Source organism: Falco rusticolus, chromosome 6, assembly GCF_015220075.1.
Source record: "Falco rusticolus isolate bFalRus1 chromosome 6, bFalRus1.pri, whole genome shotgun sequence".
Taxonomy (NCBI): domain Eukaryota; kingdom Metazoa; phylum Chordata; class Aves; order Falconiformes; family Falconidae; genus Falco; species Falco rusticolus.
The window spans coordinates 6,184,197-6,210,111 of NC_051192.1; the positions used below are offsets into that span (position 1 = coordinate 6,184,197).

The 25,915-nt window shown below is 40.1% G+C and overlaps 1 protein-coding gene across 1 annotated transcript; it reads left to right on the top strand.

Moving 5' to 3' along the window:
* The first annotated feature begins 2,106 nt into the window (after positions 1-2,106).
* OPN3 (opsin 3) lies at positions 2,107-25,362 on the top strand. The gene is made up of 4 exons (XM_037392914.1): positions 2,107-2,575; positions 18,156-18,475; positions 19,592-19,843; positions 22,886-25,362. Exons 1-4 carry the CDS (start codon positions 2,224-2,226, stop codon positions 23,147-23,149), a joined length of 1,188 nt encoding a protein of 395 aa, XP_037248811.1. The 5' UTR covers positions 2,107-2,223; the 3' UTR covers positions 23,150-25,362.
* Positions 25,363-25,915: the final 553 nt, after the last annotated feature.

Here is a 25,915-nt window from a genome sequence, read left to right on the forward strand (position 1 = left end):
TGATAGAATAACACAGCATTTCTTTTTGTTGTGCCTCATATGAATAGTGACACTGCATGGAAGACAAATGGAAGTCTGCTTATGAAGCATTCAAGATCACTTGAATAATGTTAGCAATTTTACAGTATTAATCGTATGACCACTGTCAAATCAAGCACTGAAGAGACTCCATATTTATGGATATATTTAATTTTGCTATGAAAAATCCCAAACCAGGAATTCTGAGGTAAAATCTTTGTAAAATGTAATTTATGGGTTCTCTTTCTCTTGTTTTCTAAAATCCAAAAGATATCTAGAGGGAGTATTTTTCACAGGTGCTGTAGTGAAAAACTACTTAGAAATCCTGAGTATATAATGGAATCTGCCAATGGACAGTATGTTCTCTAACATATACTACTTGCTAAATTACATTTCTCCCCTGTTCTTCCTTACCAGCTTTTTTCTCCTTTCATTTTGCAGCGATAAAAAAGGTACACAATTCAAGATTTTCCTTTTTAAAGGCAGAAGACAGAGATGTCTTCCTCTCAACAAAGTGTATCATTGATTTGGCCAAGCTATGTCTCATCATTAGACTCTTACCACGCAGCAACTGGTCCTAAACCAACCCGTGACTGTGTATGGACATAGTATTTTTGAACACAGTCTGTCATGCACAGGTAAATCTCTTTTATGGACAAGTAAAAATAAATAATTATGTCTTCCCTAAAGCCCATGCTGAAGTGTTAGTGGTCTGTTACTGGAAATTTTGGAAGGTCATGTGTTCTATATGTTGAGCTTTTTGGGGGACAAAATATAATTGATTTGAGACAGGCAGCGCTTGCTCCCGCTGTCTTTGTAATGAGAAAAAACCCAGACCAGTGATGAAGAAACAGACTGAAGCATCTTTTCTAACTAGGTTTCAGTTATCGATTAAATCCTATTTGATGGATTTGAAAACACAGATTGTAAATAAAGATAACATTGCTTAGAATAGCTACTTTAATCAGTGTTTTATTTTTCTGACCCATGACTTTCTCAATTCCTATCCTTGGGTTACAGCAGCAATTTGTCATATAAAATTGCCATGACATACCCATAATTTGTATATAGATATGTGTTTTGAAAGACATCAAACCTACCTCAGCTATCTGTGTTTTCAGTTTCAGTCCGCAAGGAATTACAGCCTCAGTCTAGCCCTTTTAACACCACTATGTATTTAAGAGAAGAAAAAAACCCAAACCAACCAGGTACTGTTTGCCAAGACACATTTCCCTGAAAATTCTGTTGCTTCCATAGCAGACATCTTTTTTTCTTCAACTAAACTAAGAATAGACCTAAACTGAAAGTTTCTTCTGGGCCTTTGTGAAGGCTGTCACACATCAGACGTGGGTCAGCTAGCAAAGCAAGCTAGAGGTCATCCTGTGAGCCTGATGTTTGGCTTCACGAGGTGTTTTAGGCCTAAAGCTGTGCTGAGCAAAAATCCCTGTGATACACTCAGGGACAGGTTCCTTTGGAGACAGCATAGCTGGGATTTGGGACAGCACCCTGCCTAAAAACAGCTAGAGCTGTGCACAGGCAGCTTGTGCATTCCTGTATCATTTTCACACAACACATGCTGGAGACAAAGGTATGAAATGAGGTGACTTGATAGCAGTTTTGGTACCTTACTTGCTCCGTGGCTGACAAAAAGGTGGTGGCTTGCACCACAAGTTTGCCCGGGCCAAGACGCTGCTGGTGGCCTTGGGAGGATGCAACTAGAGCACTGTGGTGGAGCACCTCAGAAGAAAATACCGCCATCGTAGGAGCTGTCACTGGCAGATTATCAGGGAAAGAAGTCTAAATTCCAGCTCAGCAGTTTCTGCCCCTTCCCGGAGGGGGGCACAGAGGAGGCCTACCCAAGTGCGGCTCCCCAGAGGGCAGCGCTGCTGCTGGCAGCCCCGCCGAGCCAGGACGGCCAGCGGCTTGGAGGGAGAGGAGGAGGCGGCCACATCCCCGCCACGACCCGGCTGTCGCCACCCGCGACAGGGCGAGGTGAGGCATCTGCCGCGGAGCGCGGGGGCAGGCCGCGGCCCACCCGAGGGCAGGCGAGGGCGAGGCCACCCGAGGGCGCGCCCTCCGTGGGCGGGAAGGCGGCGGGGGCCCCTCCTCCTGCCCCCGCCTCAGCCGCGGAGCGCGGTGGGGCCGGGGGCGGACAGGGAGGCTTAGCCCCGCGCCGGACGGGCTATGAGCGGCGAGCCGTGAGCTATGCACTCGGGGAACAGCACGGGCACGACCAGCCGGCCCGAGCCCGCCGCGGCGGAGCAGGAGGTGCCGGGCGAGCGGCCCCTCTTCAGCGCCGGCACTTACGAGCTGCTGGCGCTGCTCGTCGCCACCATCGGCATGCTGGGCTTGTGCAACAACTTGCTGGTGCTGGTGCTTTACTACAAGTTCAAGCGGCTCCGCACGCCCACCAACCTCTTCCTCGTCAACATCAGCCTCAGCGACCTGCTGGTGTCCGTCTTCGGCGTCAGCCTTACCTTCATGTCCTGCCTGAGGAGCCGCTGGGTCTGGGATGCCGCCGGCTGCGTCTGGGACGGCTTCAGCAACAGCCTTTTCGGTGGGTGGCGGGGCCCGCGGTCGCCTCGTGTCTCTCCCTGTCCCCCCCACCCGCGGCTGCCCTCGCTGTCCGTGCCCGCTTTCCGGGCGCCCCGTCCCCAGCTGTCCCCAGGTCGCCTGGCCGCGTCCCTCGCTGCGGGACGTTTCTTCCTTTGGCCGGCCTGGGGCCGGGGGGGCCGTTCCGTGCCGGGGCAGCCGGGCCGGGGGTGGGCGCCCCGCTCCCGGCGGAGTTTCGTTACGCGAGTCGGTAGCGCTGAGGTAAAACGAGCCGGAGCGAACGGTACGTTCACCGGGAGCCTGTTCCTCGACCTCCCGCCCTTGCTGGTGTGACGGGAAGACTTAGGGGGATAGACAGCAGCGTGGTTAAAGGGGTCTTCGAGTTGGCCGAGTGTTGCGCAGACTCATGCGCATAGAATACTGTATTTTTTGTGAGGGAACGCTGCGTAAGGAGGAGGCAGGAGGCCGGCTGTGGGGCCAGCAGCGTCCCGCCTCGGTGGGGCAGGTGAGGTCCCAACAGGGTGTGAGGCTCCCCAGCGTTTGGCAATGCCTCCTCCGGTTTCTTTATCCATCTGTGGAATTCAGGTGCTACCCTTCAGTCATAACGGTGTCACAGCTGGGTTTTGGGAAACCACTGATTCCTGTGAAATGGATATAGTGGAAGTGCTAAAAACCCCGTTTTCCAAACCTGTCATCTCTTTCATCCCTGAAATTCATACATACCCTTCAGAGAAGTCTGCAGAATAGGTTGCAATCCGGCTACATACCTGTTAAAAGGAATATAGCTTTGTTTTTACTGGTAAAAGAACAGGTTGTGTTTCTAAGGGTGAAAGTGTTTGGCTTGTCAATAACCAAATCTGAAGCTCATGCCAGATCCTTTTTTTCTGGCAGAGCTGTATAAGTTAGAGGTGGATCATAGTGCACCCATGCGACATGTGTGCACTGAAAATTGACTGTAATAAGGCAAATTAAAGTCTTTAGTAAGCTTTGTAGCTTTCCTGCATAATCCTTGTTTTACATGGCATTTAGTCTGCCTTTGGGCTGCTGGGACGAAGGTGCATGGTTGCTGATGATTGATTTGACTGCTGCTGCGTAGTGCAGCAAAAATCTTAGAAGCTGTGGTAGATGCAGGATGTAGTTAGCCACATGTGCAAGGTTTGGTATTGGGTGATTTCTATGGTGCACAGCTCTCAGACACTTGTTTGCTGGTGTTATCAGGGAACGTACTAGAGAACCTAGCTAGCATAAGGCTGTCTACATCACTCAGCTGGTTCAAAGGCTTGAGGAACTCAAGTGTCTGCCAACCAGATTCTGCCAGGCAGCTGAACATTAAGCTTACACCGGAGAAGTGAAGTATGGTTCTGTTCCTATCATTGTCCCTCATATATTATACTTACTATTTTTGATGAAGGCATTTTCCATATAGGGTCAAAAAATAAGATGCATAGTAGGGGTAATGATAAAAAACCAGACTATAATAATATCTTACCATCTTCCAGATAGGACAAATAGAAACAATGAGGTATAAATTGGCAAGTAAATTGCTTGATCATTCATGATTTTTAATTTCTGTCTATTTTGTGGTGTGCTACATGATTTGTCATCATAAATGTATTCCGTGTTGATGCTTTCCTGTATCCCTTTATGTAATTTATTTGTTCCAAAAAAAAAAAAAATGCAGGCAAATTCATGGGCCCTATCTACAGGGTAGTCAAACTAGCATCACTGGTTTGCAAAATTACATCTTCCTGTGTTTGGTTACGTTTTCCTCTTCCATAGTGTGTTTCAATGGGAAGAATTTATTTCTTTTATGATGTATTAGAAAAGCGTGTGTCTGTGTGTAGTTTGTCGTACTGGAGTGCAGAATAAATGCATAACTTGGATGTTCAGGAGTGTGTGATCCCTGAATTTACTTGGTTCAGCTGTCACGTAAAGCTTAGAAAATATTTATCTTGGCTATTATAATTTGATGCTAACCTAATAAAGTTATGTTTAATCTTAAGCTTTCCTTTTGTACATATTATTGTTTTCATATTCTCACCTGGAAATATATATATTATAATTTATATTATCACCTGGAAATAGAAAGGTTATTCTTTTCTGTTTTTTGAGATAAGTGCTCCCCACCTGAGTAGGATAGCAAGGGCATGTCAATACTGAGGCAAAAAAATCCCAAACGAACTCATGCCCTGCAGGTAGCATCACACTGTGTTTGCCATCTGGACTATCGCCACCACAGCTTCTATTTTCATTTTGTAATATGTCTAAGAAGAGAACAGTAACACTTCTCTTGTACATAAAAGCCCAATTCAGCTGTTATCTTGGGGTGGTGGTGGAGGGGGAAGGTATTGTAATGGAAGTCTTGTATGTGTGTTACTGCTGGGTAATACAGCAGTGCTTTGTAAGGCATAACACTCCCCCCAACCCCTCCCCCCAGGAACATTTGGGAATGAAAAGTACATTCATTGATCAGAAGACACACACAACTGGCAGCTGTTAAAAGTAAAGTTCTCATTAACTAAGCAGAGTAGTTACAGCTTTGCAGTTTTCAATTGCTCAGTAAACTGGAGTGGCCCAATAATGATGTTTCTAGAATAAAGTGGTGGTAGCTGTGATATCGTGGATATAGAGTCTATTAAATAGTAACAGATACTGTGAGGTTACTTTACTGCTGTGGATCTGTCCTGGGACTGGACCTAGTCCAGCTCATTTTACGTTAGGTGACCAAAACCTGTTTATTTACAGATATGTGATCACATTCTTGAGTATGAACGCGGACATTGCTAAGTGAGCTTTCTGTACCAGCCCTTCAGGTCCAAAGGCTGTTCAATCTTCAGTTCAAATAAGAAAATCCTTATGTAGGTTTTTTTTTTTTTCCTTGGAAGAACAGCCCCTAAGCCCAAATACTTGGTGTTAAGTTGTCTTCTGCATTTGTTGACCTATAAATGAGATGTTCCCCTGACAGTAAACAAGTTTGGGACACATGATTAAAGCTGCTTTAGAAAAAAATAAATACGATTCTCACTTTGAATTCAGAGTTAATTCTCAACAAGTTTTAAAAATCAGATTCTTTCCAATTATTGTAGTTGATAATCAGGAATCACTTTGAAAATCATCACTATGCAGCTTTATTTTAAATTGTCACATGTTATGTGCTGGTTTTGGCAGGGATAGAGTTAATTTTCTTCATTGTAGCTAGTATGGGTCTGTGTTTTGAATTTGTGCTGGAAACAGTGTTGATAATGCAGGGATGTTTTCATTATTGCTGAGCAGGGCTTACACAGAGCCGAGGGCTTTTCTGCTTCCCGCCCCACCCCACCAGCGAGCACAAGAAGCTGGGGGGGGATGCTGCCAGGACAACTGACCCAAGGGGTAGCCCATACTATATGATGTCATGCTCAGCATATAAAGCAGGGGGGAAGAAGAAGGAAGGGGGGGATGGTCAAAGCAATGGCGTTTGTCTTCTCAAGTAATCCTTATGTGTGATAAAGCCCTGCTTTCCTAGAGCTGGCTGAATACCTGCCTGCCAGTGGGAAGGGGTGAAAGAATTCCTTGTTCTGCTTTGTTTGTATGTGCGGCTTTTGCTTTCCCTACTAAATGGTCTTTATCTCAACCCATACATTTTCTTACTTTTACTCTTCGGGGAGAATGAGCAAGTAGCTGTGTGATGCTGAGTTGCTGGCCAGAGTTAAACCATGACAGTTGTTACGAGGTTTTTGCTCATACTGTTTTGAAAACCAAGACCAAGATATTTCTGTGTTCCTCTATGTATTTAATTATACTGATATTCGTAGGTGAAATGTGTGCTTAAAATAAACTGGTAGTATCCAAATTTTCAGAAATATTTGTTACATAATGGCAACAACAACTTCCCCCAACACACACAACAAGGAGGCCCTCCCTACACTTCTCCAAAGAATTTTGGATTGGAGAATCTGAAAATCTCCTTTGCAAAAGGGCTTCTCATTTTACCAATTTTACCAGCCAGTCTAGCAGTTTGGAGGCACATGAGATCCAGAACTTAAGACACTGTAAGCACATGTCCATGTTCTGAAGCTTTTCAGTTGAGAAAGTGTCAACAGAACTACAGATTGTCTAGGAGTAAATGGCTAATTTTTGCGTTCTTTGCAATTGTCTGCTTCTGCATTATTGTAACTTTATCATTAGGCAAGCCCATGTAGTATTATTATATGCTGCTTGTGTTGCATTGAACAACTTAGAACCTGCTGTTCACTCTCCTGCTAGATATTTTTTTTCTGGGAAAATTTCTATTTTTTGAAAGCTTTTCATTGCACCTTTAGAGCATGCAGAGATCTGTTTGCTACAGAGCAAAACTGATCATTTTGACTACTGAACCTCTGTCCTTGTCACACAAGTAACAATCCCAATTTTCTTTTACAGTTAGATTCTAAAGTCAAGATACAGTTAAGGCACATATGTCTTCACAACAGAGGCCATGAAAAGAGCCTTTTGATATTACAAAGCCATTCTTAGTGCCCCATGTACTAGTGTGGGGAAAACAACATAGATCAGATGACTAACAGACAACTCTTAGTCTAAGCTTCAATGACGTGGTTGTCTGTCCTAGACAGTAATCCCCATTTAATTTAGTTATATTGAATTCCAGTATCTATTTTTGAACAGGTGATGTATCCTGATGGAATATGGTAGCTACTTCAATTAAGTGATGCATTTAAACCATGAGGGCCATCTCTTTCCATGGTGGTGTGCAGTCAACTCTGCTGGTCCCACTGAGTCTACCACACTCTCCTTACTTAAAAGCTTGTAACTCTTTCCCTCTTTCCCTATCTGTAGTTAACCAAGACACAAGTAGTAGAGATCTGTGTAATCTCTTTATCTGATTTAGTAATACAGTTCATACCTGAGAGGTTTGCTGTCTGTCACTGAGAGCGTAGGTTTTTGGTTATAATTGGTGGAGAGGACAGCTAAACATACCCAAATGTCTTTGATAACAGATATGGGCACCCTCTTACCCGAAGCAAGAATTTGTTGAATTGTGGAATACAGGCTCAGGGCATAATAATCTTTATGTGCATCTACTGTTTTTTCACAAACAGACAAGAATTTTTAAAATAACAGTGGTTGTTGCAGAACTGAATGTGTGAAGAGAAATCTGTATCCTGCCCATCCACAGGCAGTAGGTGTCTGCTTTAATGCCTCCTGTGCATAGGAATAAGCTTTGAGGGTTTAGAAGTTAGCTAGTCTGATCACGTGGAGCATACATACGTACCTCTTGAACATAAATCACTTCAGCTACAAGTAATGGAAACTAAACCATCTGCCACTTTGGTTTCTTCTTCTAATTGTTCTTCTAACAATTTCTGATGCATTTAACTGAGCGAGGGAAGAGAGGAGTGAAAAAAATGGTGGATAATAGGAATGTCTTGAGGAACAGGAACCAAAATCTGAGGCAGTCTCTTGACAGAAGATGGCATAGTAAGGGTATACTCTGGGGTAGGCTTTCAATTATTAAACCTTAATTGTTTGTGATTGAAAGGCTAGTGTTACTGAAGTGTGATTAGAGACCTCTCTCTTTCCTAACTGTAAGCTGCTCTTGTGAGGGTAAATAAACATTGCCAGCTTTTAATGTCAAAGCCATTGAAAGTATTATGACCCTTTTGGACAAGTTACCATTGGTATAGAACCACTAGATCTTGGTGAGCTACCAAGTAAACGCTGAAATCCATCTGTATATTCCCATCCAGTAATGTGAACAGGAGGATGGGAAAATTTGTAAGCAGTTTTACAAACTGCACTTTCCTGTGAAAAGCTGCAGAGTGTACATCTTAGGCTATTTTATAAATTTGTTTTAAGGCAAGCTGATTTCCCTCCTCCCCCTTCTCACACACACACAATAATGAAGTAAGGATTAATTGCCAGAGATTGTCCTGTGGACCTGGCTTCAGTTCCAGCCTATTTTAAAACAAAGCAAAACCATCTGTATATAATTGTTAGCTACTGCATCTAAGGCTCTGCACACTGAAAGAATGGTGCCCTCTGCCACCCTTTTGCATTACCAATGTATGTTATATGCACTGATTTAATCTCACTAAAAGCGTTTTCTGTGGTTACTCGGCAGACAGTTTTAGGATCTTGTGTTACAGACAGCTGGGGACTCAATCGGCATGCTTTCAGCTTTAGCAGTTGTTTTTTTGAAGTGATTTAATCACTTGCAGGATTGAACATGGGAGAGGTCATTAATTTCCCTATAGTTTTATAGATGAGTTGTATATAAAATATACTTGAAGTGCGTTATGTCTAGAAGCAGTGATTTTCATTTACCTAGATCTGACTGTGGATGCTAAAGTTTGTTGAAAAATCAGAACTGATACATAACTGTTGTCTAAGACATACTGTAACACCTAACTGCTGAATTTAAATAGTCTGTAATGTATTTTGTAATGCAAAACTACAGAGCGCCATAGTACTTTGTCTTGCCGTGGACAAGAAGTTCCTTCTAGTTAGTTGCTGCTTTCTGGCTTTTCAAACATGAAGGAGGTGAGGAGGGATTGCAGAAGAATGGCTTTCCTCTCTGATTAGGTATGCCAAATAGTAATTCAGCACTTGGATGTAGGTCAAGGATTAATTGATATAGAAAATATTATGTCCTTTAACAGAAGTCAAGGTCTGTCTCAGAGCTGAATCTTGTTTTTACATTGTGCTGCAGTTGCTCTGTAGAGATGCCCAGCCTTCAGGAATGCATATCTGATACCCCCTCTGTCCAAATTACCACGTTTTGGGGAGGCAATATAGCAAACCATGCAAGTAAGTTGTATATTGCATGGAGAGGGCAGAAGCAATTGTAGTTGTTAGAATTAGTTGAAACTAACACTTCTATTCTGAAAGTATTGCAGTATTTTTGTTCTAATTAAGGATTATAGAAATCAGAATACACACATCGTATGGGACAATGTCTGAGGTGCAGTGCGTCTTTTGCACTCTTCTCCATGACCTACACTGTACAGCTTGAAGCATTTAGTGATGTATCCAGACTAATATGACTCCTGGAAAACCCAGAGTACAGAAGAAATAATTATCACATGAGACACAATCAAATGGCAAAAAAATGGAATTTTCTTCAAAAGACTCCAGACAACAAGGAACAGTTTATCATTCTTCCCTGATTCTGAGTGGCTGGGTACTGGAGAAGAGGAAGAGTTGCAACATAGAAATTGAATGCTAGTGGCTTGAACAGGAAGACACATTTCTTTTGCTACATTTATCTACACAGCTTATATGGGAATGACCCCATTCATGGTAGGGTAATTGCCCCGGTTTAAATCGGAGCTAAAACTAGCATCTGTAGTTCCTACAGAGAAAGTCTTTATGTTTGTAATCAGTACCTACTGATAGGAGTATTTTCTGAGATTAAAATCTGTAGCTCAGACAAGCATTATCTGTGAACACTGAGCAGTCAAGTCTTTCAGGAAGAGTTAGAAAGCCTGATTTGCTGCTAGAGTAAATGAACCCTCAGAATCTTAGGCCTTAGTCTTGAATCAAAATGGATAGGTCTCGAGTATCTCTGGAAGCTTTAAGCATTAAAAAAAAAAAATCTTTCAGGTAAAAACTAAAAATTGTTTTAAAGTGCATAATTTTGCTCAAAGTAATGAATTCCTGTATTTGTCTCTCCCTTGCTTGAAGAGAAGTATAGGTTCCCATTTCAGGGGCTAATATCCAAACAATAACCATATTGGCTTTCCGTAATTTTTTTTTTAAAATCAGCATATATTTCATCATATTAAAATTTGCAGCTTTCTCAGAATAAAATCTAAATAATTTCTAGAAAAGTTGCTCTGTGTGTGTGTGTGTGTGTGTGTGTAAAAAATCAGTGCTTTGCACTAGGCCACAAAAAACTGAATTGTATACGGAAAATGGAGTCATCCACATGCATAAATCATATGTGAGGTAGTTGGAAGCAGCACAAGAACATGCATGGTGTGAATGTGCAGTGGGCTAAAAAAGGCAAGGTTCTTCCAGGTGAGAACTACCACCAAAGTGTATGGCATTATGCAAAGCACTGCATTTCTGTGGGGAGAGCACAAGAAGCCTTGCATCTGTTTGCTCATGGAAAATCTTTGCCAGGATCTAATTTATAATGGCTTGAAACAAAAGATTCATGGTTGCTTCACAGGAGTTGTAATACCAATTTATTGAAAGAACTGGCATCAGAAAGTGGCATGTAGGAGTAGTGGCAGGTATCTCAATCGGCATATGTATTGGATCTTCAAGTTTCATTATCCTTGGACAAAGGGACTGTATTCTCACTTCTTTAATATTAGCTGTGACTGGAGATCCTTTATGGTCATAGATTTGCCTTTCAATTTGATTTCTGAGCATGCAAAGACAAAACCCCTGTAGCTGTACTTGCTACTGCCATGTATTCCCATCCTTTCCTACTAAAATGTGTGATACGAAAGAATGTGTTCATAGACAGCAGGATTGAAAAAGAAATACCAAAGAAGGTGGAATATAGAGGATGGGAAAGGATTATGTTTATAAGTAGGGAGAGATGACAGGAACAGCTCTGAAAACAGACTTAAGAGAATCTTTGAGAGACTGACAAATATTCTACTTACATGAGATTATTTTTTTAGTATATGTGTGTCTGCTCTATATAACACTGTGTAGGGTTTCTTTTTTTATTCCTGTCATATAAGATAAAAAATTTTGGGAGTCAGCTCCTATGGCTCCACTTGGAAAATGCCAGCTCAATGCTATGGGGGAATTGTGGCATCAGGCCAGACATGTTACATACCTGAAGGATATTCCATCTGCTTATCACATGAAATACCGCAGGACCTAGCCTTGCAAGATGATCTAGAGTGTCACATATTGAAAGGACCCTGAAGTCTGCTGGCTTCGACAGCATAAAGCTAAATACCAGATACATGCAACCATTGATCATGAGATAATATTGAAAGTAACACACAACCACGGCCTTCCCCCTCCTCCCCTGCCTCAGAGAACCTCAACCTCACAGGATATGGAATCTCACAAATTGCTTCATTTCATAGCATGATCCCAATTATACTAGGGATAGTTACTACAGTGTCACCAGGTACATGCTTACCAGCCTCTTTACCAGCGCTTTATTTGGCATATGAGTTGATAAAGAACACTTACACCTGTTCTTTAGTGTTAAAGTTCTGGGATATTTTTGATGCTTGATGTCACAGCTGGAGTCAACGTGGAGAAATCAATGTTAAGAATTAATCTATACTGGGGTGAAATAAAAATAAATATTTTGCTCCATGAAATCCATAACAAGAAGGTTATATTTATCGCTCTTGTTAGTATGTTGTTTTCGACACTTGTCTGTAGTGTGGCATTCCAGTTACTGATACAACCAGTTGCTGATAGAAATTAAAATCTTGAGTTTTCTTCTGTTTGAACCTGAATTAACTAACTCAGGATAGCATCGTGAATTAATTATTTTTTTACAGTAGAAGCAAACTCAAGTTTCTCTGCAATATTTCGACCTGAATATGCAAGTATGACTGGAAGTAGAGAAATTAATACCGTACTGCTACTGTGCACGTTTGCCTAGAAGATCAATGAGTAGACAAAGGAAGGGCATAGCCCTTTTTTTTCCTCTAACTTAAACATGAATGTCATCCAAACAAAATTATGGTCTTTATGGAGGCTTGCGTAGTGTTTGAAAATCAAGGTGGCTATAGGTGTATGTTATCCCTAATTGCTTTTAAATGTAGGTTATGCCAGGAAGACTTAATGACCACAGGAAAAGCAGAGAATCTTTAATGTCCAGCATAGATACCCCATGAGATCCACCAAATACATCATATTTCAGATGTATGTCTTATGGAGATGAATTTAATAGGTTTATCCAAACCACAAATGACCAATGCTTTGTACAGCATCCTGCATTTAAACCTTTTAACTGTGATCATCTAACTATTCCCTCCATCCTTCCTGCCATAGGTATTTAGTGTTAATATTGGGCAAAAATACAGCACTGTGAACTGGCCAGAAAAAGTGACCTGTTAGGACATAAGAGAAACTTCATGATAAAATAATGTTTTGACAGAAGAGATCGCTAACAGTGGAAAGCTGATTGAAAGATGTTGAAGTCTAATATACAAAAGGTAGATCTCTAGAATGAAATAATTCTGAAAGCTTTGGGTTAAAATCCAAAGTGACTAATGGATGAAGTCTGTGTGTACAGTGGCTTCATTAACATTTAATATGAATTTTGCTTGAATGAAGGCTTCAGGATTCACTTGTGAACTCTGCAGTGAACCATAATAAACTTCACTCAGCCTTCTCTGTAGCTTTATTGACGTTTTCTGGGAAAAACCTGGACTGCAAGCAAATATACACTACATCTAATAAAACTAGGATGCAAAGGTAAATTTTTATTTATTTGTTTCAAGCTTTAACTGTGTCTGAAACCACTTTTACGCTTCTGTTAGTTATCTTGCAGAACATGTCAATCGAGAGGATTAGCTTTTATAGAAGTTATTTTGATATAACAGCTTTGGCTTCAAGGGCAAACTGATAAGCATGTATATTAAAATCTTATTTGATAGTTATTATTGATTCAAAAACTATTTTTTTTGAAGATGGAAAGTCTGATTAAAGACTGACTTCTAGACCGCTGCAAATAAGTCTACTAGGGGCAGAAATGTGTTAGAAGCGGGCCCTTTAAGAAATGAGTCCTTATTATATCCATTTGTGGGTGACTTTAAAATGAGCAAATTTTACTGAACCCTTTGAACTATGCAACTAGATAAGTCTTGTGAAAAGCTCTGCTTTGCTTCATGAAAGCTATGACTTTATATGTAGATTTAGCAATTGCTCTGTAGCTGTATCTTTAGATGTCATATTTGTTGGCTATCTTCTTGTTGGCATTAATAGGGTAATAGAGCAAATTTAATAGAATCCTGGATTGCCATGGGGAAAAAAAAAAGTAATGAACTTAAAATAACCTCAAAAGGAAATGCAACTCTTTCATTTGTTAATCATAACCAAGAGCTGTAAAGTCCCAGCAGTGCTCTCTAGCATGTTGACTATATCGCGAATGCTGCTTGAAACCATCCTTGTCACCAGAGCTAATCTCCAATTGAATTAGTTTCCCCTACCAAAATGTATAAATTCTTCCTTCTCCCCTTCTCATTTAATTATAATTTCCTCGTTTGAGAACACATTTTCCATCCTTGGGATCAGTGTGGTAGAGGTATAGGTAATTACTCAAATAATCTATAAGTGACTTGTTAAATACTATTTTTTTAATTTTGTCCTGTGTAGAAATTTGCTTGAAACTTGACAGTGCTATTAGCATATGGAGAGAAACTATAGAATGTCAAAATGCATGTTTCATGTTGACGGTAGCGCATTGAGTTTGAACAGACTTTTTAAAGATTTGTGCTACTGTGAGTGTTACTAGTTTGTATCATTATGTGTGGAGGTGGCAGAAATATTCCAGCTTTTGCTGCTTAGAGTTGTATGAGACCCTTGGGCATTTTCTGCTTTTATGGCTTTGCAGCTTCATAATGGAATTTGTTGTTATAAAGTGCACACATAGAATAGCTGAAATTCCCAACAGTTGGGAAACTCAAGTAACATACAAGGTCTCAAGTTGCTGCTGCAGATCATTCACAGATATGAAAGTCAGTTCATACTTTATTGGTCTATCCATGAGGCTATTATAGTTACACAAGCTAACCGGTGGTGCTGCTTTCTCAAAGTTTTTGTTAGAAATACCAAATGTGTTTTGGTTGCATATTGATGCAGAACGGAAAAGATGCGTAACTGGTGGGGGGAGGGGACAGATATTAAATTATTTTCTGTTCTAGTCTTGCCCTTGCCTGTACCGAAGTCATGTTATAACAAAAAAGACCTTCCCTGCCTCCCAGTGCAAAAGTGGACCTTCACTGACTTTTAGTGGAACATAAGATCCTATGTAATTTTTGACAGTTCTGACGATTCTACCTCTCAAGGATTTTTTTTTTTATATATACTTTAGAGTTAGGAATAAAATAAGTAGTTGAAACTTTTACAAGCTGGAAAACTTTTGCCAAGAATTATAGTTGTTATTTCTATTAAAAGCAAGAGCTCTTGTGGTGTAACGAAGAGTTGTGCAGCTGCTTGTTTTTTACGGGCTTAAACAAATAGTGGTAATAACATTTGAAACCTTGAAATCACAAGCTTAACCTTCAAGTTGCACAGATTTTACACAGTAAAATCAAAATAAGTTTTATCTTGTACAGAGTTTTGCAAGCTTTATTTCTTTTTTGAAAAAGGCATCAAGTCATACAGTACACTGATAAAGATATTAATAGAAACATAGAACACCAAGTTGGAAGGGACCTCTGGGATCATCTGATCCAACCTTTCTTTGCAAAATCACGGTCTGGACAAGATGGTCCAGCACCTTGTCCAGCTGAATCTTAAGTGTCCAATATAGGAGAATCCCTCACTTACTTGGGGAGATTATTCCAATGGCTGATTGCTCTCTATGAAAACCATTCTTCTTGTGGATCTCGGATATATTAGGGCAGATCTCAGTATTCCTGTTTTCTTAGGTTTCTGCATGCCGTCTACCACAAAGAAACGAGCAGCTTTGGCTCCATAGTAAATGAGGGGCTTTTCTGGACAAAATTCCCTGCATTTTATCTTATCTTGCAAGGGTGTTTTGTTTCCAGTTTCTGTTTTTATGGTTAACTGCTTCAACCTCTACTCTTACAGCTATGACCTTGTTACTGCATTAAAGAGGAATTTACTGTAATATGCTGTGACCTGCATTTCTTGCCTCATGCCTGCATGCTGCCAGACACTTCTTGAATACCAACAGAATGGGGATTTGCATTTTAGCACATGCTGCCCAATGGGCTAACCAACATCCCTTTTGATGGTTCAGGTCGAAAACTGAAGTATTCCTGTAAAGAGCACTGGTTTCAGACTGAAAGGGTCTTGATCTAAACCTGCTCAAAGGTCTCTGTGTAAGTACCAATTTTTAGAGATGTTGAGCTTCCAATGGCTTCCTTGAGAATGTCAAGGACTCAATAAATTATTGCTTCTGAACACCTGTTCTTTCAACCAAGCATGTGTGCTTTTGATTACTATGTCATGGCCAGAATTCAAAACTCTTATATAAAAATTAATGGGGAAATACTAAGAGTACACAGGGACATTAGTCATTGGATATCATTGTAGGGAGAAGGAAGGTGTTGAAGAGCAAGCGGTTAATTTGGGAATCCTGATTCACCATCCTGAAAAGCTGCACTTTCCACTTGCTGATCACAGACAAAGCCTCTGTGCACTATATAAGCAAACTGAGCCTAAGGTGATTGACATGAATTTTCCTCCATAAACATGTCTGTGGATGATTTTAGTAACTGTCCGGTAAAATTTTCTATCTCCTAATGTTTGGACACAGCGAAGTGGGAGGGGAACTTCTTGCTTTACCTTGTGTTCAGGAAGTAGACTGCATTTGTTTGTACTAAGCATCTACCTGAGCTAATCGAAGTAGAACAGTACCTATGTAGTTCTGCAATTATTTTCTAATTCCTGCTAAGGTCTTGATTAGATCCACATCCTTCAATGTATTTCCAGCATGTTAGGTCCTGAAAAATGGCCTGAAGGACTTCTCATCAACTTCATTTAAAAAAACCAACAACCAACCAACCAAACCTTATGTCTTTTGGAAACCCTCTGGTCCACATTTTCTAGTTCAATTTCTCTTGCAAGCCATGAAAACAAAATTCTATAGTGATGACTTATACAAGAAAAAACCCCAAAAAACTACACAAAACTAATTGTGAAAACAGTATACCTTGCATTCTGCATGCCCAGTGATATTTGCTTCTCTTTGTGATGAAAGTTTAAAGATAACACTGGCAAAAAATGTACTTAACAATAAAAACAAAAATTCATTGTTTCACTTCGAAGAGAGCCATGACAAGAATGTGGCATGTTTTCCTTTAGAGTGGGAAATCCTTCCTGTTAATCAAGAAAGCTTTCTAAATTCATCACCTGTAAAAAGGGATGCTCTAATACTTGCAGGGTAAAGAAACTTTCTTAGAAATCTTAAAGCATATCCCACTGTGAGATATTTGGTTAATAATATCATGGGTTTGCTGTTGAATGCCTTGACACAGAGGCTGTGTTGCTCTAGATTTTGTTATTCTTAGTTGCCTTCCTAAAATCAATGTTGCTGGTGCTTTAGAGTGGTATTGTTAATTTGTCTTCCTGAAATGCTTATCCTTTTTCTAAAGTGAGATCAGATATCTGTGAAAACCTTTGAAGGTTTCTGCTGGATCTAATGATTATTCTTTTACAGTGAAATCTGCATGTTTAACCTTCATACAGCTATATAAATGCACATTATGACAAATATGAATGTCCTTGAAATTAACTGCTGTGTATATGCATGACAAAATACTTGCGCTTCATATTAGATCATATGTACACCAACTGAGACACAGATACTTATCTAACCTCACAAACTGCTGTGAAAATACACCCTTTTGTTGTTAAAGAGGTTGTATATATAAGCTCAATGACTGAATTTAACAGATTTCAGGTGACTGACACATGCCTGATGGGCAGTTTGGGTTTTGATCATCAAATTTCACAGACCATTGAAACAGAAATCATTATATCCTGAGCAAGACAGAATTGCCTTGACGTCACTAAATTATCAAAGTGTATGGATAGGGTAGTGCTGAATGCTGAAAATTAATCTGTGATTCATGTCATAACACGTTAATAAGTTTGTAGTGGGTTTGAGGTGGACAGAAAAGGAAAAGAGCGCACAACTAATTGAAACAGACTGGTATTTTTATGATAGCAGCAAGATAGGAAAGGACACTCAAAATAATCCAATGTCTTCCAGATGGGACTTCTTCAGCAGTGCAACCCTGTGCTTTCCCGGTTGTTCTTTGCAATGCAAAGACTTCCAGGAAATCCGAAAAGAAGTTGGAATTCTGCTAGTCATTTTGTTCATGTTAAAGGTGCATATTAGTCTCTACTCTTAATTCCCTAGGTTTTTAACAGATTTTGTTGTCGCTGATTATATCAGTTTTATTTGGCAGCTTCTCCTTTAGAAAAAAAAAAACACCACAACCAAAACACAAAACACAAAAACCCCCACCCAAACAAAAAAACCCACCAAAACCAGAAAAAAACCCCACCCCCCAAAAAAACCTCACCCCAAGAACAACAAAAATGCCACAACAATTGCCAACAGAAAAAAACCCTTTGGAGTATGATCTCTCACTTAATGAAGTAACGCTTAGGAACAAGTATTAGCTTGGTCTCTTTCTTTTTTTTTTCCCCTTGCCCTACTTCTTGGCCATTGGGCATCATGGGTCAGATGCTAGCACCCTACTCTGAGTAGTTTTGAAGTTAGTGATACTAAGTTTGGGTTAGTAGCTGGTGAGCAATGGGACATCACCTAAAAAGCTTATTGGTGTTAGATTCATAATATGAGCTAGCTAATTTTGAGTTAACCTGCTAGCAAAGGTAACACTTATCAAAAGGACTTCAGACCAATTTGCAATGTTGGCTAGTGATTTAATTGACCTTTTTTATTTTTCTTACAGGAATTGTTTCAATTATGACTCTCACTGTTCTTGCCTATGAACGCTACATTCGAGTAGTCCATGCAAAAGTGATTGACTTCTCTTGGTCTTGGCGGGCTATCACATACATCTGGCTCTACTCATTAGCCTGGACTGGAGCACCTCTTTTGGGCTGGAACAGATATACACTGGAAATTCATGGATTAGGCTGCTCGGTGGACTGGAAATCAAAAGACCCCAATGATACCTCCTTTGTGCTCCTTTTTTTCCTTGGCTGTCTAGTAGCACCTGTTGGGATCATGGCCTATTGCTATGGCCATATTCTATATGCAGTAAGAATGGTAAGTTAATTCAAATAAGACTTCTTTTAATGTAATATTTTCAGTTAAAAATGTTGATGCTCTATATTAAGCTTGGATCAGAGGCTAAATTTGCACTCTTGCTTCCAATTCAAACTTTTGAACGTTTAATTTTCATCCACGTCAGGTACCGCTAGAAAGGATGTAGGGTTGGAGGAGAACCATCCTAGAGCTACCAATGTCTACTTGTTGTATAGTTTCACTGGGAAGCAGGTTAGGGAAGTGCTCATGATTTCTAATCCACAGCAGATCCTCCCTTGGAAAAAATGGAAAAAGAAAACTGTTTGCAGTTCTGATTAAACAACTCTTTCCCCCTCCTTGCTACTCTTGAGAAGATAATGCTGTAAAACTCTTCCAAGTGGAGATTAAGCCTTGTTAAAACAATTTTCCATGTTAAGGCAATGCATTTTAATTCAGTCCAGATCTTTAGTGTCAGAAAGTGTTAATGTTTCGTATTCTGTGTGTAATTAGTTTGGACCTGTTCGGGTTTGTGGTCAATGATATTGGACAACTGATAACTGTTATGGAGAACGCTCACCTATGTGACCCATCTTCTCCTTATTTTTTGACTTAGATAACACTGGGAACCTGCTGCTTAGTGTTCTGCTTTAAATAGAGGTTTCATAATTTTAGGGTTACAAGGTGGCAGAGCAGTACAGAAAACTCTATTTGTGATATTTTCTTCTCTCTAAAGACTGCGAATCACATAAATCTACAGGATTGTCTAACAAAGTCAGGCTAGGGACCATTGAATGTAAACTGAACTTGCTTATGCCAGTGGATGAGAGCAAATCAGTTTTCTAAAATATTTATAATCAGTGCAGCATGTTTTGTAACATCACTGGATTTGCAGTTTTCCAGTGGATTTGCTATTCTGCTTTTCCTCAGATTCTATCTTTACATTTAATTACACAATAAAAGTCTGGGAAGCATGATGTAAACTTCCAGAAGAATTGTAGTTCACAAGGTATGGCATGTAGTATCTGTGCCTAAAACTAAATTAGCGAATTAGTTATTTATGAATAAATGTAGAACTATTCAGTTACAAGTAAAATGCAGAGCTATTTTACTTTGCCATTTTATCTTCTTCTTCTACAGCTTCGCTGTGTGGAAGATTTCCAGACAGTTCAAGTGATCAAACTTCTCAAATATGAAAAGAAGGTGGCTAAAATGTGTTTCTTAATGATCTCCACGTTCCTTATTTGTTGGATGCCCTATGCGGTGGTCTCCCTCCTGGTAACATATGGCTATAGCAACCTTGTAACTCCAACAGTAGCTGTCATTCCATCATTCTTTGCCAAATCAAGCACTGCTTATAATCCAGTCATCTATATCTTCATGAGTAGAAAGGTAGGTACATTAAAGTTTTTCTTTTGTTTAATAATTAGTAGCCAGTACTACAGATGTGGAGTTTAGATCTGATTTATTTTAATCTCTAAAGCTTAGATTTTCAACAAAATTTGAACAGCTAGGATAAATGGTAAAGATCTAGTAGAATTAAAATCCCTGATGTTGCTTAAAGTACTACCTTATCAGAAATTGGATTTTAAATGTCTCAGTTCACACGTGAGCACTCACATGAAAGGGAGGGGGAGTGTCAAAATTTAAGTGTCTAGTTTTGGCAGTTTACCCATGAAATGGATTACAACTAGAAAACCTCATCTAAATCACTGCCTTACCACAACAGAACTCCATCAGAGAAAATTCAGAATATCTGGTGTCTTGTTTTTAGGAAGAAAAAACTTGCCTTTGACTTCTCTGTTATGGCTATATAAGGATTGAACAACTCAGCATAGTATTTCCAATGTTACTCTGGTAACATTTGTCAGAGCTTCATTGTATTCAAAGCCGAAATCGCATGTGGATGACAGTGAAATGTTTTTTTGGAGACAAATTATATAATGTTAAGAAGACATACTTATCGATGAGAAACAAGTTTTTATTTTTGTCTGCTTTTGTAGTCTTCATTATGAAAAGTAGACTGCTGATTTAATGGTGGTAACTGCTCATTTTAGTGCTTTATAGAGCAAAGAGAGAATGGAAGTATTTGGAGTTATCAGTGGCATGTCAAATATGTAGAAACTAGAGAACTATACATCTTTCTGTAAATCATCAGTACTGTGAAGATAACTGCTGGATGCAGTTAAGCAGTGTTGGTGAATTTATTTAGACATTAAAATAGCTTCACTTTAACCCAGAATGCTAACTGGAAGTGTAACATGCACAGTGTAAACTTCTGAAACCAAGTTTGTATAGATCTAAATATATCTGGAGTGTAATAGAATCACTTGAGAAGAGGTAAAAAAACATGAATGATTCCTAGAAGGATTTCCCAGGGTTTTAATTACCTTTTAGCTCATTACAGATATGGAATTTTCTGTGATTTCCTACACTGGTTTGCAGTTGCCAGGTAGCAGCCTGGGCCAGCCAGCAGTCTGTAAGCACAAGGCAGCCAAGTTAGTGGGTTGGATCAGCCAAGTGGGCAGCCAGGCAAAGGCTGTGGTGCCACTCAGGCCAGGACCGAGGGCGAGCTTAAATGCTGTTCCTGAGTGAGGGAAGGAGGCCCCCAATGTGGTGTCTTGCAGCTTTTCACCCATAGCTAGTTTTCACGGCAAGCTGGTCCAAGACCCCGCAGCTGCACAATATCAGAGCTGTCCTGGATATGGGGAGCTAACAACAATCGTGTTCAGAAAGAGTATTTTACAATAGAGTGACTTTTTAATACAGTGGCACTGATGCTGTACCCTAGATGACAGGCTGAGTAGTTTATCTGAAAAAGATTTCCTAGGTTCTGATACCCAGAAGCAAATCAAACTGGTACCAGGCACAGTGCCAGGGAAGTCATAGCCAGGATAAGAATGAATCAGTTGAATGTGCTTATTTGACACCCCTTGTGGAGTACTTCTTACTCACCTCTAATTCCAGAATAAGACCAAAACGATAATATTTGTGCTTATCTTCAGGTTTATTTTGCCCTCAGAAGGAATCCTAAAGCCACGTCTTCTCTATAGTATTCTTCATCTGTCTGACTTGTTCTAACTTGCTTGTGCCTTCACTCTACTGTGCTACTCAGAGGTGCCACATTATCTCTGAAATCTCCGAGACCTTCACATGATCATTCTCTTACATATTATCTTTCTATATGATCTTAAAACTTTCTAGGTCCCCTTCCCAACAGGACTTATTGCTTCCCCTCTGTCAGAGTAGGATTAATTTCCTATAACAAAACCTTTTTCCAAAGTGGCATGTCAGAGAGCTTCTTGCATAATAGCTGGAAAAACAGTCACTGGCCATGCAGGATAATACAGAATAATCCTTAATACAGCTAAATGGAAGGTTGTTGAGAAAGATGTCTACTCCCTTTACAGAGAACAGTGTGTGGTTGTTCCCCTCCACCCCCCACCCCTCATTTGTTGTTGTGTTTTTGGTTTTTTGTTGGGGTTTTTTGTTTGTTTGTTTGTTTTTGTTTTTTTTAAATCCTCTTCATACATTCCAGGCATGTCTTCTTATGGTTTAGTAAAAGAGGGAGCTGCCCACTTATTTCTTGTAAAACCAGAGAATTTCCCTAGAGGAACATATTTGAGCTTCAGATGTGTGCGGACATGGAACTACTGAATGGTGCATCCTCTAACCCACATACCTGAATGCTTTGCTTTGTGAAGAGGAGACCATAACTGAAACATTTTAAACGGTGCTACTACTGCGTTTATTGTTCTATACACTGATGCAAGCTTTCACTGAATACCTTGCATTATCCAATCACAAGGCAGGACAGACTTACTGTATCATAAATGGCTTCTAATTAACTGAAAGACTTCTGTTCCTTCCATATTGAATAGCAACATTTTAGTTCTATTTACTAATCACTTAAATTTCATTTTACATCTGTGACATTCAATGCTTTTGTTAAAATTCCAGAACCTGCAATTACTTAAGAGAACGAAAACATCACTTTGTATCCCCTTCATCCCCTTGTTCCTTCCCTCTGCATCCTTTGTGGAGTGTTTCTGAGAATAGTCTTCCCCTGCTAGATCAAATGTGTGATTTTTTTTTTTTAATATGGGAACAATACCTATAGCACAGTTCAGTCTTCTTGTTCTTTGCAGATTGTGAATTGCAGATGTTGCTGCTGGTAGAATATTAAATTGCATTTCATTGCCCTCTACTGGCTACGTGATTCTATTCAGCTCTTTGGCACAGAGAGAAAAGTACCCACTAAAAAGCCACCATGTTACAGCACTGAAACTAACGGAATGGTGAAGATACACAGAAATCTGTTATGTTGAGTCATTTACTGTACTGTTGTTTTCCCTGGGTTGTACATGATAGTGAACGCTTAGGAAGTGCATGCTTAGGAAGCTGTAAATTCATTCTATTTATTTTCTCTTGCAGTTTCGACGATGCCTTTTGCAACTCCTGTGCTTTCGCTTGATGAGATTCCAGAAGACCGTGAAAGAGACACCAGCAACAGGGAATGACAAACCAATACGACCAATAGTTATGTCTCAGAAAGCAGGGGACAGGCCAAAGAAGAAAGTGACTTTCAGCTCTTCCTCTATCATTTTTATTATCACCAGCGATGACACTCAGGAAATAGATGACAACAGTAAACACAATGGAACAAAAGTAAATGTCATCCAAGTCAAGCCACTATAGGGCTGAGCTAAAGAGACGTGAGAATGAGATGGACTTCAGCCAGTAGACTGCTTAGGTTAGAGACTGGTTTTAGTGGCAGTGTCTGTGGGCTGCCAAAGGAAACCACATTCTTAAGCTGTGAAATACTGAAGGGATTCTGCATCTGAAGCTCTGCAGGTAGTTTGGTTTTGGTCACAGTACTGAAATCTCTGCATCCGTGCCAAAATTGCTGGTGGATGTCTTTACCTTGGATTTCCTTAAAGCATATTGTAGGATTGTCATTCAGGAGAACTTGATCAGGCTGGAGGAATGTGTTGACAGAAATGTTATAAAGTTCAGCAAGGGCAAGTGCAAAGTCCCATTCTTGGGAAGGAAGAATGATGCTGCAGCACAGCAGGCTGGACCTGGCTGCCTGGGACACAGCTCTGTGGAAAAGGATGTGGAGTCCTGTTGCTCAGTGAGCAGGACATGAGCCTGCAGTGTGCCCTGGCAGTAAGGAAGGGCACCAGCATTCCAGGCTGTACTGACAGGATCAGAGCCAGTGGTCTGAAGGGATTATGCCCTCAGCTCAGCACACAGTAGACCACATCTAGATACTACATGCAGTTTTGGGACCCCAGTGAGAGATGGGGAGGTTGTCAATGAGATGCAGCCAGGCCCTTCAGGGCAATTCATAGTGAAAGGATCACGGGCAATGAGTATGAACTGAAACAAGAGAGATTTGGATGGGATATAAGGAGAGGCTTTTTCACCCTGAGTACAGTCAAGCAGTGGAACAAGTCAGATGAGAGATTTCCTGAGGTTCCTTTCAGCTTCAGTTATCCTGTGATCCCTGAACTGCCAACATTCCCAGCTCTCAGAGTTATCAGGGAAGGAGGAATGTTTGAAGTTGGCTGCAGTTTAGTTGGTCTGAATTGCTACTTTGCAGGGTCAGGGCTGGTAAAAGTGATGTAAATGATGACTGGGGTTACGGTTAAACCAGAAGCCTCCAGAAAGCTGTCCCTGTGTACTCAGCAAAACATTTTCTTGGTGCTACCTGGTAGGACCCCTGAGCTACATAGTGAAGAAAATCATGCAAATCAAAGCACCAGTGAAAAAAGGTCAGTGAAAAGGGAGAATCAGAATTTTTCTTTTTTTATATGTGCTTTCTGCATCTTTATGTGGCATCCATTTATTCTTTACATGGATGAAGAGTGTCTTCCTATAACAATCCTGAACCTTCTCTGGCACTGGTGAACGTAGTGATTAGAGAAGAGCAGGGTAACTTTTGCCCGAGTTGTAGTGTGAGTAATGATTGTCTTACTTCCAGCTCAGTAAACAGAACAGATACAGATTTTTATATCCCCCAACACACACACACACACACTTTGTAAGCCTTGCTGGTACAAAATAGCAACAGGATTGTGCCCCAGACATGGCTTGCTGTCAGCATTTGGTGAGTAAGTTAGAGAACTGATTTTGAATTGTGGATAGTAGTTCTCTACCACATCCATTGCACCAGTGTTAACTTCTCTGCCTCAGTCTGCTAAATGGGCAGTGTGGATCTGCTAGATGCAGATTGTCCATCTTTGTGAAAGCTGTAAGAAAAACAATTAAGAAACTACTGGGGACAAATCTTCTGTGAGGTATAAAAGGAACATGTAACTGTTGCCACTGTAGCCATTGGCCCTGCAGTCAAGATTAAAAATTGAAAAGTAAATAGAAACAGGGTCTAAATGTAGAAACTTTGAGCTAGTCCCTAGGAGTAGGGAGTGACCTCATCTCAGAACAAGTGACTGACTTTGTCCTTGTGCCTGTATTTTTAAAGAGGCAAATTCCTTATACGTGCACCTCTAGAGCTTTAGCACTGGTAAACTGGCTGTGTGTCGTGTTTAAAAGTGCATCTGGAGTCTGCTCTGGTGTCTAGATTAAATCATATAATCTCAGAGAAAACAGACAATACTTGTTGTTGTTTCTTTCATATTTTTTATTTTTGTTTTGCTACAAATGCATAGGTAAGTTGTCTTACCATGTCAATGATCTGCCCTTACTAAAGCATGTTCATTACAACATCAAGAACTAAGTTTTCAGCCAGTGATCACTACTACATCTATGCACGTTTATATTTACAAAAGGAGAAAGATGTAAATTAGCATTCCATGTAATGAGTCTATCCTTTTAACAAAACATTTGGCATTTTAGTATTTTCTGTATATTGAGCCTTCAATGAGTGATTAAATGCACCTTATTTATATCAATGTGTTCTGGGTTCAATATTTCTTTCCCCGCTGAGAGGGAGGGAGATGGTTTGGCATTATCACTTGTTGGATACAGCTTGAAGGGTAGCATTAGGCCCTGAGAAAACCATAGCATTTCAGGATTCCACTTGACCTTTGTAAAGAACAAGTCTAGGGTCTGTAAAGAGAAACTATCCACTGTTCAGATTTATTAAGGTAAATTAACAATAACGGTATCTTTTTAAATAACTGATGAGCAACGTATTTACCACAATACATAGCACACTAACAATTATGTAACAGTATATGGCAACTAAACACTGAAAACTGTTGTAAATTTGTTATCATGGCTACTTTGTGTAAATTGGTGGCCTAAAATGATATTTTTTTGTGAACTGTTTGAGTTAAATTGTTTGTATAGCTTGTGAAGTGTCACTAGTTTTTTAAGTGCGGCCATCCAGTGTTAGCATACTGCAGTCCTATTTGCTCGTCTTTTTAAACTTAACTATTTTCTGGGGATAACCGCAGCACTGATGCAAAATTCACATCCTGCTGCAGAATTTAAGTATTT

Excerpts from the sequence above, each read along its gene's own strand:
- OPN3 (XM_037392914.1), top strand. The coding sequence starts at position 2,224 with ATGCACTCGGGGAACAGCACGGGCACGACCAGCCGGCCCGAGCCCGCC. Across the intron at positions 18,476-19,591 it reads TTCTATATGCAGTAAGAATG|CTTCGCTGTGTGGAAGATTT; the intron begins GTAAGTTAATTC and ends CTTCTTCTACAG. Across the intron at positions 19,844-22,885 it reads ATATCTTCATGAGTAGAAAG|TTTCGACGATGCCTTTTGCA; the intron begins GTAGGTACATTA and ends TTTCTCTTGCAG.